We start from the raw sequence: 15,894 nt of genomic DNA on the forward strand, positions 1-15,894 counted from the left end.
ATCTTTTTCTTAGAAAGAGCTGACTCGCATGATATCCTGCCATTGTTTCAGAGAGTGGTGCGCAATAAATGTGCATAGAGATGTATTTTAACTTGGCAATAACTTGGTGAAAAATGCCAATATGATGTTACTGAAAGCCATTATACATACATACAGTACCTATATATTAACCTCTGGCCTGAAGTTCACAAGTGTAGTTAAAATCACACAACAAAGCCTCAAGTACAATAAAAATAAATCTGAAGGTTGGATATTGACCTGATTATCTTCTGGAAACCTTGCTCCATGCTGTGCTGCTCAGTAATAATTAGCCATGCATTCAAATACAAGTTTCCAAGTGTTTATAAATTCAATATGACTCCATTCTAACCTGTCTCTAAACGCCATCCCTTAGTCTAAAAGTGCAGCAAAGTCTTAATAAGCAAGCTGAGAACGCAATGGATGGAATTTTGATTGGTGACTCAGAAACTAGTACAGGAGAGTATGGTTAAAAGCAAGACTGAGTGCAGGAACTAAAGGCAAGTAAGAAAAGAAGTTAAATCACAGGAGTCAATCTGGCTCTAGCAGTTAAGAGCTCATGAATATCAAAATGAAAGGAAAAAAAACAATCTGGCCCTCTGAGATCACTGCACTACTCTAGAATATGTGTTTTCTATCAGTAACCTTGTACTATACATAATCTGTGGATTACCTAATTTATAAACCTCATAGTGTTGCCCTTTCACCAAATATTTGTATGCATCACGTGTATAGTGAAAAACGTGTACTTTAAGTTAAATGCTGTTGCCCTAAAGCAATTCTATTTTAAGAGTTTCACCTTTAAATTAAGGTTACAATGTTATTGGGAAGAAAATAAAAACAAGACAAGCTTCGTTAAAAAATAAATATTGAACCAGACTGGTTGAAGTATCTCACTCCTGTGCTGTGGTGAGTGGTCGACAGTATATCAAACCGACTTTGAACCATCTTGTTTAGGAAATTAATTCCGTTCTCTCTGACTTCAGTATGATTCAGTGTGTTTATCCCATGCTAGCTGCTGTGAGGGTGTTATTTTAGGCAGTTCAGTACTGTTTGCTAACAAAATATGAGAATAGAACAGGGATGTCCCCTAATAAAATTTGTTTACAACACTGTCCTGAACATTCATAAATCCATTCTCTGTTCTTCCTATTGCTAGTAACTATTTTATTGCCAGCAGCAGGCTGTCAGTGATTGGTAGTTATTTTTATTTCCCTTTATTTTATGTCTTTGTATTTACCCTTAAACACGTTTTTCCTCCTCAAAAGGATCTGGAATTTTCATGAGAGCATGTGGAGTAACTTGAACCATATAAAATATATTATGCATGACTTTGAAAACTTTCATGTTCTAGTAATAATAGCACTTTGTATGAAACCGGAGCTATTCAGTTTCTCCACAGGACCTTTATTGAAAAAAGCACTTTTCTTTTCAGGTTTTACTTGCTCAAGGGTTATTTTATGAGCAGTTTTGAAAGGTACTTTCAAAGGTATTTTGTGTATTGAAAATGGACTGAAAGTAATGTTCCTTATACCATTGTACAAGACGTGGTAAAGAGAAAATTGACTGGAGTGGAGAGTGAGGAAAACTTGAACTATACAAAGTGTTCTCTCCAAGTATATATATATATTATATTTATTTTGCCAAATAATTAGTATTTGTAATTATGAGAATAATATGAATAATAAGTACAGTGTAGTAAATATTTTATTTTTGGTAATCCCATTGGAGCATATTAGAGCAAATCCATACTTTTTGTTCAAAACAGTGATTTCAGATAGCCATACAATACATATTGGAACACATACGCTAAGTAAAGGTAAAGGTGAAGGTCAGTATTTAGTTGCTTATCCTCCTGACATCATAAGTGCATGGAGTCTTTAACCTGTGTAGCCACCATACTCTTTGTATAATCATTTCTGCTGCTTTGCTGCAACCATGTTAATTTCTTGTCTTACCAACATAGTTTTGAATTCTGTTTTATTTTATTCAGCATGTACAATTCGTGTTCGATTGGATTTACATCTGGTGATTGGTTTGGGCAGTCTTGTACAGGGTGCATTCTGACGTGTGCCCGTTGCTTGCCAGAATTGTCTCCAGCTCTCCTGCGACCCTGAATTACATGAAGCTCTTAGAAAATGGGTGAATGAATGGTGGCATAGGCAGCTTGTTTGGGTCATTGTCATGCTGCATGATGTAGCATCACCCAATAAGTATTAAGCTACCCAGCCATGTTGTTAAAACCATGTTGTTACTCTTGTATCTTTCAAGAAACAGCTGGATGAGATTAACAGCTACTGACTACCAAATGGGTAGAATGGCCTCCTCTCATCTGTAACCTTTCTTATGTTCTTTTAAGAAGAATCATAAGCAGGACATTTTTTTTTATGAACTTCAGAATTCATTTTCCTGTTGCTAAATCATCAGTTAAGATGAGAGAGTCAAACACAGAGGTGACATGAATAGCCAGTCCATGACATTTCCTCCAGCAGGCTTCACAGATTAGGTAGAGTTCTTTTAGAATAATTTTTACTTTTAGAATTTATACCACTGTTTGTTTTCCAACCTCCCATTTCAGATGAGCTTAAGTTTTGGGACAAATTAACTGGAAGTAAATTAAATTAATACAATTTAATTGTACTTAACAAAAAAATAAAAATAACTTAGTGATTAGTTGCAAATCCTTTGCACGCAATAAATGCATCAAGCCTGTGGCCTACTGACATCACTAAAGTCTTATTTTGGTCGTTTGAGTTGCTTTGTCAAGCCATTGCCAGTTTTCAGTTGCTGTCTGTTTTGGGGGGTTTCTGACTTCAGTCTCATTTTCAGCAAGTAAAATACTTGATCAATTGGATTTAAATCAGGAGAATGACTTGGCCAGTCTAGGATTTTCCACTTTTTTCTCCTGATGAACTCCTTGGTTGCGTGGACAGTGTGCTTTGGGTCATTGTCTTGCTGAATGATGAAGCACCAGCCAGTTTCTTGTACATAGGCAGACGAGATATTTCTGTACACTTCACCTGAAATGGGGGGATTAAACACAAAACAAGCATATGGCAAAACATATAAGAATAGAAATACCCAGAAATAAAAGGTGAGGTCCTGCACTTATGCCTCATAATCACATTTTCATCTCAAATCCAGATTGCTTGCGTTTCCAGCAAAACTAGGAATTTTGACTTCACTGTCCTGATACCTATGGATGGCACTGTACAGTACATTCATTGCTTCCAGTGCTTCCAGAACACATAAAAGAAACAATAGATGTTCTGTCCAAACTTAAATTTTCTCATGACCTTTGAGCTGTTATAACCTAAAATACATAACTGTCTTATAGCTCCTTGTGGACTGTAGATGGGGTCATGATTATTGTAGAACTCTCTCTAAAACCACCTTTGTCAGCTACCACTGATGAGTGCTGCAGCTTTATTTTAGTACTTTGAAAGAACTGTATTGTATTCCAATGATTTCATAGAAAAATGTGTCCAGTATTATATGCGATATATTGGTCCAAAATGTACCGAATATAAAACCCCTTTCAGTTTCGGCAAACAAATATACCATTTATAATAAAGTTATTAAGACCTCTCAAAGTTTCTGTATGACCTTTTTTTTAGCATGGTCAAAAGCAATAGTAATGCGTTTCAATATTTGTTTTTTTATCTGTGAATTCTGTCAATGCAAATTGCCTGCTTAGACTGCACACTAAGTATATGTGCCTTAAATGTGAGTTTTTATAGAATGAAGAGAATCAATTTGCATCTACAAATCTTAGATACAAATTAGCAGAGCTCTTCCTCGTGTTTCTGAGAGTTCAGTTGCATCAGGGAATGACTCACGTTGTTTGCTCACAATCACCATGCAGGACATGTCTTTTGGTCGATCCATGAACCTGAAGCAAGTGTGTCTGATTAGAATATGCTGCCTGAAACATCCAGATTCTGGCACCCAGAACATTATAGGGCCGCTATGTCTGTTATGTTCAGTGTGTTACTGAAACAGAGTCCACTGTTTAAACAAGACATTAGTGTAAAGGTTAATTCCATGCTAAAAAGTAGGAAGAACGAACACAGCATTTTGGTTGCTTCTTCAGGTGTAGTGATCTCATTTTAGTGAGGGCTTCTTAGTTACACACCTTTCAAATACCGTAAGGTTTAAAGAAATAATAAAAATACGTTGTTCACAATAGTGGTTACCTGTTTTCAAACCATTTTGAAATAAGATAAAGAGCGCACTATATGCATTTTCATTTTCATTCTCATCAACATTAAACTTGTTGTGGAATGGTTTAGTTACAACTTATTGGAGATGCAGAATGAGAATGAGAAACTGATTGTAAAGAATTATAAATATAAAATAAAAAAATCAAAGACTTTAAAGAAGCACTGTGAGGATTATTATTTTTAATTGTACTAAGGTGCAAGGTGCAGGAGTACGTCCATCCTGGGGAAATGTAAATTACCCCTCAATTCAACCCTTATAAGGAAAACTGAATATAAGAGACTTCAAACCACAGACATATTGTATATCATAATAAAGGGGTGAGACCAGTCAAAATCCTATCATGCATGACTGTAGCAAGTGAGCAAATATACCCTTATGGCCTATACATTGACAGGTTTGGGATTTATTGTGCAAATTGTCAGCATCTGTAGGTTTTGTTCTGTTCAATACAGCTTTCAAGTTGCTTTTGGGAAACTCAGTGTATTGAACCATTCTGCCGAAAAGATTTATCACTTGTGACCTTAATCACACCCATCATTGTGATCTTAATTCTTTAATTAATTGGTCCTTTCTGCATACTAGAAGATATGTCAATTGTTCAGATTAATTTACAGATCTTTAATTGGAAAAACACCTTTCTGTTTTAAGAATTTATTGCAGTTCTCTACACTTTGTATCAGCCTGACCTCACAAGAGCAGCTACTGATTTTAGAAACTACAGTAGTTACTAACAGGCTTTATTGCTAAAAAGTGACTGGAACAATTTGAAGAGTGGGCTGAAACTATCCTCCTTCATCTCCATTTTTTATTTCTTATTTTTAAAACTGTTGTAAGCATCTCGTCCAGGTTGTAAATAACGATTTGTTCTCAGCAAGCTTGTCAGGTTAAAACCTTTCTTGAGTGGATATTATTATATCCTGCATCAGGGTCAGAATTTTTTTAACATACCTTTGTTAACCATCTTCTCTCTGAAGAGATAGGTCTTGCTTTTTGCCTTTGAATCTGGTTTCGGGCTCTGAAGGAAAAGTCTTCCGGAAGATTAAAAGATTTCATTATCAGCTCTGATTGTCAGCCTGTTTAGCTCAATCATCTTTTTGTCATGCAACCCTGAAACAATAGATGACTGTTACAGTACAGCACAGATCACTTTTGCAGACAACTGAAACAATACTGCAAGGCTGTAGGATTTTCAAAATCTTTGTAGAATTTTGTAGCTCTGGAGCATTGTCAGCTATGTTGGATGGCATGCATGTGTGCTGAAATACATACTGTATATACAATTGTTATCCATGTATTAAATAGGACTAACAGCACCTAGGAAATACAGTATGTTTATCGAGTGTCATGGTAAACTTGGCTTAACCCACTTGGCTGAGGGTTTGACATGAGTGAGGCGTGACCCTAAACTCTATCAAATTTATGTATGTACTGTATATAGGTTTGGAACTTTATAAATAAAATCATAAAAAGGCACCAGTGGGCTTTTGCAGCCCTGAACATAGTTGCAGCAGTCAGATGCAGCTCTTGAGTTTGCAATGTCACCCCTTCACTTAGGATTCCCTCAGCTCTAAACAATTACGCTGCTCCTGCTCATTTTTAGATGGTGTACGAAATACGTATTCGAGATTTGTTTTTCTCTTAGAGCAGCACAAAACAAAGTTCTCCAGTACCTAATTTGTTTTCACTGATCTGAAAAATTGCTTTATATATTGACCCAGCACCCTAAACAGTGGTTTCTGTTAAAAGTTAAAAGAGGTTTCAGAGACAGGTGGATATAATGGGCCTTTTTCAGTGTCAGGATTTTTTTCTTCCATGCACACTTGGCATAAAGACATGGCTGTGATTTATTTGTAAAAAATGTGGATATGTGAAACACAGAAGTTAACTCAATAAGAAATAAATGCAGTTGCCTGTTTGTCTGGGTGGTTGTAGAGCTGTATAATTTAAGTTCTTTAATGATTTGCCCTGTTGAACCTGAAAATGCAGCAGTGTGCCAGATGGCCATGTTCCAGCCGTAACTGCCTGCTCTAGTGTGTATAAATGAGCTGATCTTTAGCATCTGATCTTTGTATTGGAATATAGTTTGTGTGCAATATTGAAACCCTTTACTGCGCAACAGTAAAAATGAACTTCCCCTTCCTGCTCACTGAACCTGTGCTGCTGCAGTTGGACACTGTCAGTACTGTAAGGGGAGGGAGCTGCTTCAGTGAAGAACATGGACTGTGATAAGGACCTACGCCTGGAGCCAGATAGTTGCAGGTATAAGCAAATAAAACCATGTCGTTAGAAATGTATGTGACCTGAATCGACAAAGCAGAATGTTTCTCCAGAGGTTTCTTTTTTAAATGTGGTATAAAAATGCTGTATAAAAATAACCAGGGATTCTGAAGACTACAGGTTTCTTTGTTAACTACCATGCAGTAATGCTCTCCCAATTTGTCTTTATGTTAGATTTTTATACACTTGACTTGCTCCAGGAATCAAGTAGATGCCTGGATGTGAAACATTTAGTGAAGGAGATTAGCCCTAGACTAATGTGCAAATGTCTAGGCTATTATTGAATATTGTACCAATTATCTATAATTGCTGCTATTTGCATATAACCTGTATAAATAGACTTTCAGAACACTCAAGGTTAAATGGAAATTTTCTCAGCAATGTATCTGTTTAAATAGGATAGTTTTGACACACTCATTGAGCCTAAATGTGTTGTGTCAAAAACAGTTACAGCCTTAGAGCCTAAAAGCTTGGGCTTAAGTTTATAATATGTTTGAATTTTGATTTCTGATCTCCAATGTTCACAGTGCATGAGAAAAAAACCGATTCTGTAAACTGATAATCTGATGATCTTACAAAGTATGTAATAAGCCTTTTCCTCAGAATATAAAAGCACTTTTGTCCTTAAAGCTTCTTAATTCTTAATTAAGATTAATTCTTAAATCATTTTTTATGGAATGTTCCCAGCTCTAAAACTGCATACTAGTTCAGTATTTACTGTTTCTATTGTAGCAGAGAACACATTGTGCTAGATGAAGAATTAGTATTTTTAGGTTATTAAATTGATCCAGGAAGTAATTTATTCAATACCAATATGATTGAAATTCTAGGTCTCTGGATGTTTTTTCCCACACATTCACTTTTGAAGTGGGAGTCTTTCAGAACATAAACTTCTGTGTGCAGAACATACAGAATGCGCAGGGCTGATAAATCTGCTGTGAAATTACTGTGTTTACTATACTTTTTATTATGTGAGTACAATTACTTTAGCCTGTTACTTCTTGTAAATGCATTTAACGTTTGTCACCTGCAGGACTTGTTAATCAAGTATAGCTTTGAGTAAGTTAATACATTTATTACGTGATATAAACTACAGATAAGCTTCAGGGTTTTCATGGAATGTCAGAATTACATTATGATTTCTAGCACCAAGGTGGGGACAGAAAGTCCTGACTTCAGTTATCAAAGATAAGTCATTTTATAGGTTGAATTGGACTGTAGTATGAGAACTGCAGTGCTTACAATAACACCAGGAAGTAAAAGGAGCAAACGAATGGAAAGTACTGTATGTAGGCCAAGTACATGAGTGCTTGCAGAGCAATTTCTCGTGGACAGTCTCATTCCATTTGTATGAGCTCTCCATCATGCTTCTTCTACAGTATATCACACTATATCCAGTTCACATGTAATTGCTATGGCTTGTATAGAGGGGAATTTGCAAAATATAACTGGTAACACTCAGTATTCATTTTATACGGTTTTCAGAACTGGTTGTAAAAGCAACAGAAACAATATCACCACTATGATATACCACTATGGGATCTACAGATGCTGAGCAGGTGTTGTCTTGAAAGGTACAGTGTCTGGTTTTGTAATGCAATATCCAGTCATACAAAGCTCTCTTCATTTCCACATTCTGACACCTTAAGCTTCAAAGTGACAGGCTGTTTTCCAGATATTCTTTGTCTACCTGGTTTGGTCAAACATCTTTAAGTTCAATTAACACGAGTTGGAATCGATCTTACATTTCTTCATATTTGCTTTTACAGTGTGTTCCACTCTGGCGAGATTGCATTGGCTAAAGTGGGAGAAGAGAACCTTCTCTGGGGGCCTGGGGTCTGTCATCCATACTACATGACTAAACCAACTGAGCTGGTGGTGGATGACCATTACTTGTAGTTTTTGGTGCCTACGTGGGAGAGAAAACTCATGTTGGTGCATCCTGACACTTAATTGTTGACAAAACCTCTGAAAACAACAGTCGGAGGTGATTCATCTCCAGTCCTTTTATGTGTCAATCATTTGTTGTCTACTTTTCAGCTTTTCAACAGTAAAGTTAGGAAAGATGACTGAATGTTAGCCCATGAGAATGCTGTTGGACGTCACAATCTTCAAAGTCTCGCTTACTCAGGTGACCAAAGCCTGCCCTTTCAGTCTTTGTTTATTAATCTTCCTGTTTTAGAATCTGCAAATCTGTCTCACTTAATAATTTATACAAGAATGCAGGTAGTGGATTTAAATGTGTTGGGACTTAGATATGTCATAAAGACATTGCATCAAAACCATAAATGCATAGCACAAAGTTCTTTTCTCTTCTGAATAGTAGCACAAGGGAAGGTAATAAGGAAAATTATATACCATTGTATATTAAAGGAAGTTTTAGAGAACGTATCTTGTTATTTTTAGACTTTGGTGTTATAATTGAAGCAGATTTCTATTATCCTGTATAACTGGTGTTTGTGGTAGTTTGTGGTAGTTGTTCTAATGTATGCTCAGGACTTTAGCTGCTGAACTTTTTTCTTATTCATTTCAATGTGTGCTTTAAAACCTGCATTTCCTTTGTTGTATAAATACAGAGCAGTGAAAAACACAGATCTAATTCTCTGGGCAGGAGTAGCATAGCATAATGTTCTTTTGTTTTCAAGTTTCTGGGATGAAGTCAGGCATTTTTTAATTGAATTAATTTACTTTCTTTTCTTGTCTGTTTGATTTTTCATTCCTGCCTGTACTGTCAGGTTGAGTAAGAGTGTTGCAGATGTTTTTGATAAGATATTAATTCAGTTTTCATATCCACCAGTGAAAGAAGCAACACACAGGAAATTCATACACTTCTGTTTATTTGCAAAAGATGACATTGGGCTCTGTAAAGGCTGCTTGATGTTAGTTGCAATAACATAGCACTGATTATAGAAAGTCTTGATAAAAAAGGTTTTCTGAGAACTGTATTCAGTTCTTGTATTTGCATTTTCAAGAAAATTGTGTTAGGGTAAACAGATGATGATTTTCTGTTAGTAAAAAATAAACAAATGTAAGCAGTGTTCCACCCTACCATTCATAATTTAACATTCTTTGCATTAAAATACATTTGATTATTTTGAAGTAAAAAATTAAATAGCACAGGATCCAATGATGTCATGTACAGCAGACAGAAATTGCTGCTTGTAGCTTAGAACATTGGATGTCTCAAACATTTAGCAGTGTTTATTTCAGAATCACTGAATATACTGTGTATTTTGAGTTTCTGTTTTCTCGGATTGGAATGTAAGACTTTGTTACAGTGTATTGCAGCTGCTGTTCTTGCAGTGAAGAGTTTTAGTCTAAAATACAACAGAAAACATATAGAAGAAAAAAGTAAAATTTAACCTGAAGCTTTGTTGACAAGATTATGCTTGATATATTATTATACTGTAAAACCCTGTAGGGCTGACAAATGTGAAATAATGTGAGCTTCCTGCAATACCAAATATCTGTGGTTTAAAATGTTCAAAGGCCAACATTTACATTTCCTCTGCTTTTACACAGCTCATACACTGCTGTAATTATAGTAACAACAATGGTAACTACGTTATAGGATGAAAGGATCAGAGCAGTGTTTTATGAAAAACAAGCTGTGGAACAGAAAAGTCACCTTGCAGAACAATAGCAAGAATGATCTCTCCGTACATAAGAGATAAAAGTTTCCCACAGCACAATGAAAAACTTCAGCTGGCTTAATCCCTGAGAGTAGAGTCTTGAGCTGCCTGTGAATGGATATCCAGACATCTTGAAGTTAACAAGCACTGAAACACCCCAGGATATGAGCGTGACGGGGGGCACTACCTATGGATTACAGTGCTGCTTGTAATCCCGTCACAGGAAGTAGCCTGATGAGCCCATCGTGTGAGGAAAGCAGCAGGAACATTAATTAGATAGAGGGAGATGTGTCCAGAAACAGGCATTCATGGGAGAGAGATCAAACACAGAGCACCTGCAGTTATGCTCATTGAAACAGCGCAATTTATACACACATGGACCATAGAGAATAAATTGAGAGGCAGAGCACCTTATCAAAGGGAGGGATTTAGAAAGGTTACTAATGCGTGTAACTAAAGCTGGTAACATGAGTGCAGTAAAACATCCTGGGAAGCCGTATGGAGAGCCACAGAGGGAGATGAGAGATTTCCCCCAGTTTAGAAAAACAACTGTTTTAACAGTGATCATTACATCTGTAGAAAACTGTGCATTTGATGTTGTACATAATTGTTGCAGTTAATATGCAACATGTTCAGACTCTTGCTGCACGGTTTTCTAATAAACTTGAACTAATATCTTATAGCCTTCAACTCTGATGGCCTTTTTGTATATGTATCTAACTCATCTAGAAATGTGTTAAGAATGGTTTGTGCTGAGTTCTTAATAAAGTGCATCTGGATAGATCTGAAAAAAAAATTGTGAAGTCAAAATTCCCCAAGTTTCTCAATAACAAGCATGTGGCAGTCCCCTAGCCTGTCTATATTTCTTATCTCTATGAGTGAGATTTCTTTGAAAAGCTGAAAATATCTATATTTAATTGAATGTTGGCACAGAGGAATTTCTCAATGTTTGGTTAAACTCCACGAGCTGCACCATTGCATCTCTGGACAGACCAGGTCCCTACTGGGAAGAACATCTGATGCTCTAGGTATGTGTGGCCTAGTTCCTTTTTAGAATTATGTATATTTTTAATAACTCTGTCACTATAGAATTCATTAACCTGTTCATTGTAATTACTTCATTCTTATATGGAATAGTGCAGTATTCTACACATGTAATACTTCATAGAAATGTACAGTGCTTTACAGGACTTTTTGAAATTTAAAACGCCTATTGGGGAATTAAAATATATATTTAAGCCACTCTGATTAAGTCCTCTTAGACTTAATCACAATTTTTCCTTCCTCTTCCTTGACAGCTTTAAAAAGCTGCACATATATCTGAACCAAACTGAAGCTAATTCTGTGTGTGCTTTTGTAGTAAAAATGTTAAAATGTATGCACAGAGCTGAGGTGCAGATATAATTCTAGGTATACAGTATATGTGGATATCTGCAGATTCAACATTGACAAGTCTTTTCTAGAAAATAAGGATACAAAGTGATGTAGAAGACAAGGATAGTATTGAGTTAAATAGGTAACTGAAGATTTTAACTCTTTTCATTTTGGGTGTTTAACCGGAGCTGTCTTCCCTTCTGGTGCCGAATTTCAGCCGCAACAGACTAACAGTGGTATTCTTCTTTATAGAGAAGTGTAACTGCAGATTCTGGAGTCCAGAATGAAAAGCTGTTTTCATGAGCAGTCATTAAAAATTAAATGCGATGGGGCTGACAGTCGAGGGCTCCTGGCCACCTGCAGTGGGGTTGTACATGTAAAGCCTATCATGGTGTATTCTGCTTTAAATAAATAAAAGGCTGTGGGATCAGGTGAATTGGAAGCTAATGTACAGTAAGTAATGTGATTGCCATGGAAGTCTTTAGTGAGCCGGTCTCTGTAGGGTGTGTCCAGGACCTGCTAGCTATTTAATCCTTTGTTTGAACAACAAAGGACTATCATCTGACAAGGTCCATGGTAGCATTTTCAAAACAGACTTTTTTGTTTCTAACCTAAAAAAGTTAGTCCTTTAATATTAAAAAAATAAATAAAATGATAATTTTTATGTTTATAATATGCCCCCCATCGCAAAGTAGCAAACAAAATCAAATTTTAGCATCTCACAGCCTTTTTTAAACTTTACCCAATGAAAAGGTCAGTTAAGACGTCTGTATTCGGTGTCACAGGAGTAATATTGATTTGAAAAAATAACTTGTTAAGTTTGCTCCAGGTATGGAAAGACTGCTGAATGATTGCTGCTTAAAGGTCCTTTAAAGATGCACAAATGAGAGGATACAGGCATAAAAATAATTTCTTGCATTGAGACAAGTTCTTCATTGTGAGGCTCATAAACGATTATTGTGTTTTTTAGTAAAAATCCAAATTATTGTACCAAAGAAGACTGCTGTCTCTAGTTATGGACTTCCCAGGCTCTAATTTAAGTAACTAAAAATGATGTCCTTCGGTGGACATAGAAATACATCTGAAAAAATACATACTGTATAAGCTTGATAGCAAAGAAGCAAATTTTTTGCCTGTACTGTCGACCAACCTAAAAAAGCAGTAGCATAGACTGCTTCTTTCTGAATTTAATAACAATATTGTTTGAGCCTGAGTTAACCTGTGTGACCTAGAAATTGTGAACATTTCACAACAGAATCATGTTGTTATACCTGATTAATTCATTAATGAGGTTAATGTCTCATTACATTAAAGCAGTTTCTTGGAAAATGTAATTTAAAAAATACATGATTTTTGTACAGTATAATTTGTATGTATATGTATACAGATGTATGCTTTGATCAAAATGTGCCAAGAGAAACATTAGGAATGTATTTATGTATTTTTGTAATACATGTATTTTTGTTCATCTTTTTCTGCAGCTCATATGGTGCAAGCCAATACCAAAGGGGAGCTGGTTACAAGACCCCTTCTGTGAGCAGTGCTGGTAATGTGGAGATGAAGAAGCACTTATTTGTTGAATACCATGATCACATTGTAAAGACGGTTTCGAGTGCCTTCACCCCCTTCCCCTTTCCTCTCACCCCTGACCCTGTTCCCTCCCCACTGCAGTAGTGGCTGATGTAATGCATGTTATGAATAGCTTGTCCCTGGTCAATGAGAAAGAAGGCCAACATGGTGACACCCCTGATGTTGGATTAATGCCTGGACACCCTCCTGTGACCACATCGATCTCTGAGTCTACCCCTGGAGCGCCACCGCCACCCCCTCCCCCCGCGCCCCCCCCCCCGCCTCCACTCGGCAACCTCCCCCCCCCGCCACCACCTCCCCCCCATGAGGGGAGCCCTGCTCATGGCCTGCGCAAGAAGAGACGCGTGCGGAGCTTCTTCTGGAAGACCATCCCCGAAGAGAAGGTGCGCGGCAAACCCAACATCTGGACTTTGGTGGCCCGGCAGCAGCAGTACCAGATCGACGTCAGGACCATCGAGGAGCTGTTTGGGCAGCAGGAGGAGGTCCGGTCCACAGCGGCCAGGGATGGCCACACTGCAGGCAGCTCCAGGACGGCCTTCATGGAGCCCAAGGAGGAGGTGAGAAACGAGGCAGGCAGTGCAGAGGGCACTCATGGAAGTGAGGCCAGTGCAAGACAAGAAGACTTTCTGTGAGTAAGGCAGTTCAGGTATTGGGTTTTTAGCTTGTGTTTGGCAGGTTCTCTGATAATGTAGCCTTTTTTGAAGTATGGAAGATCATACTTCTTTTAATATTTCAGTGTACACAAAAATAAAAGCCCTTTCAGCACCTATTTCAAGGAAAATGTACTTGGCTAAATTTAGGGACGCTCTTACTCAAATATTTCAATGTAAACAAAAACAAAACCCCTTTTTTATTCCTATTGCAAGCACAGCATGATGGGCTGGGCTGAATTTTGTTTGTTCCTAGGCTGCTATTTAGCATATGTTTGCATCAGAACAACCTCCTTTGATTGTGCAGCTATCGTCTGACTGGTAGAAGCAAGATGAAGCTGGTATCATTTTATGACTCTCCAGCTTCCTGGAAGGACATTGTAATGAGTCACCTTTCAACGTCATCCTAAAGCTCTCCTGAGTATACAAGGCTGCCATGGCTGTGACTTAGCAGGGATGGAAAATAACTCTTAATTCTGCTGTGATTCAGCAGGCTTTTTTTACCACTTCTGATGCCTTGATATATTCTAATTTTATTACTGAGGAAACAAATTATGGTTGACAAACAAAAAAAATTTGTTGAATCTGTGTATGTTGTGGAAGGCTGTTTCACTTGTCCCCTACCTTTCTGCTCTGTTCACAGTGGGGACTAGAAATGATAGTGGTGTTTGCATGATATTTACATAGACTTATAAGGTTTGTAGAACAGGTCTCCCCACGACCACCACCAGTGTGCAGCCCTACCTGGGTGATGCAACAGCAGCCATAGTGCACCTGTACACTCACCACACATCAGCTATCAATGGGGAGGAGAAAAGAGTGATGAAGCCAGTCCTTAGGTGGGGATTACTGGGAGGCCATGATAAATAAAGGCCTTGGGATTTTTAATGACCACAGAGAGTCAGGACCTCAGTTTTACATTTTATCCAAAGGACAGCTCCTTTTTACAGTATAGTGTACAGTATAGCCATTTGTATTGGGGCATTAGGACCCACATAGACCACAGGATGAGTGCCCCCCTGCTGGCCCCACTAACCCTACTTTCAGCAGCAACTTGTCTGCACCACATGAACACTTTCAACTTTTAAAACAAGACAAGTCCTCTCTTGGACATTGCAATTGTTAATGATGTATCATGTGTGTGTGCCCCTTATAGAATTCCATCTCATTCTCTGGCACAATACATCATCAATAAAACCTGTTCTGCATTCACAAATGTAGGAATGGCCATGATCCAGTTTCGCTGAATACTGACTATTGACTCTCTGTCAGAAAAGGAAAAACTGTTTAATTAACCGTATCAAAATCCCTTAAATCTGTCTAGATAGTCTGCATGGCTGTTAGCCACAGTGTTGACAATAAATTCTTATTGAAAAAAGTGCTGCAGAAAACACTTCTTTATTGAAACAGGAAGGTAAAACAATTAATATCTCTGTTTTAAACATAAACAAAATTCTTTTTTTAGGTCAGTATTCTGGACTCCAAGAGAAGCATGAATGTGGGCATTTTCCTCAAACAGTTAAAAAAGTAAGTTTTCCTATGCACATTCCAATGAGCATATAAAATCAAGATCAAAAGAATAAAAACACACAACATGGCTGTAAAACCTTAGTGCAAATTACTCTTGCAGAGTGGTCTGAATAGATATACTGTACATGGAAAGATGCACTGCAGACTCAGCTCATGAATAGTTTGCATGATGGTTCAACAGTGAGAATACTCTGGAGTACCTTCAGCAAATTCTGTTTGTGTAGTGGGTTTCAAAAGAAATATTATTGTTTTGCACGACTCCACCCTTGTTCAGTTAACTTGAAAAACACTGGTAGTAGTATCTCTTTTATTCTGGTCCGTCTTCTTTTGGTTGGCCTAAGAACTGTGTTACATTGTAACAATGACTGTTGGACATTAGGTGTGCTTTCTGGTGTGTCTATCTTTCAAATATCTATTTGTTGATTGGGGAATTGTGTGAATTGGGGTTTACTGTGAGTTAGGAATGAACAGTATCTTAACAGCAGAAATAAAATGTTTATCAGTCCCAAATTTACAATTCTTTTATAGGGACCTAGCTGGATAAAAAGTCAGGCAACCGAAATAAAAGACAAAGTGTTTTCCAATGTAAACATTTATAA

General features: G+C 37.3%; 1 protein-coding gene across 3 annotated transcripts in view; it reads left to right on the top strand.

Annotated features, from left to right (window-relative positions):
- fhdc1 (FH2 domain containing 1) overlaps positions 1 to 15,894 on the top strand; it is a 49,759-nt gene that overhangs the window by 11,618 nt on the left and 22,247 nt on the right. For 2 of the 3 annotated variants that reach the window (XM_088633197.1, XM_088633198.1), the window contains exons 2-3: positions 13,007 to 13,672; positions 15,231 to 15,292. In XM_088633197.1, coding sequence (XP_088489323.1) covers positions 13,211 to 13,672; positions 15,231 to 15,292 — 524 coding nt within the window. In that variant the 5' untranslated portion in view covers positions 13,007 to 13,210. Of the gene's footprint in view, positions 1 to 6,417; positions 6,502 to 13,006; positions 13,673 to 15,230; positions 15,293 to 15,894 lie in introns of those variants that run through there. The other variant, XM_088633199.1, reaches the window with a different exon arrangement.

This window comes from Lepisosteus platostomus, chromosome 1, assembly GCF_059453375.1.
Source record: "Lepisosteus platostomus isolate fLepPlt1 chromosome 1, fLepPlt1.hap1, whole genome shotgun sequence".
Classification (NCBI taxonomy): Eukaryota; Metazoa; Chordata; class Actinopteri; order Semionotiformes; family Lepisosteidae; genus Lepisosteus; species Lepisosteus platostomus.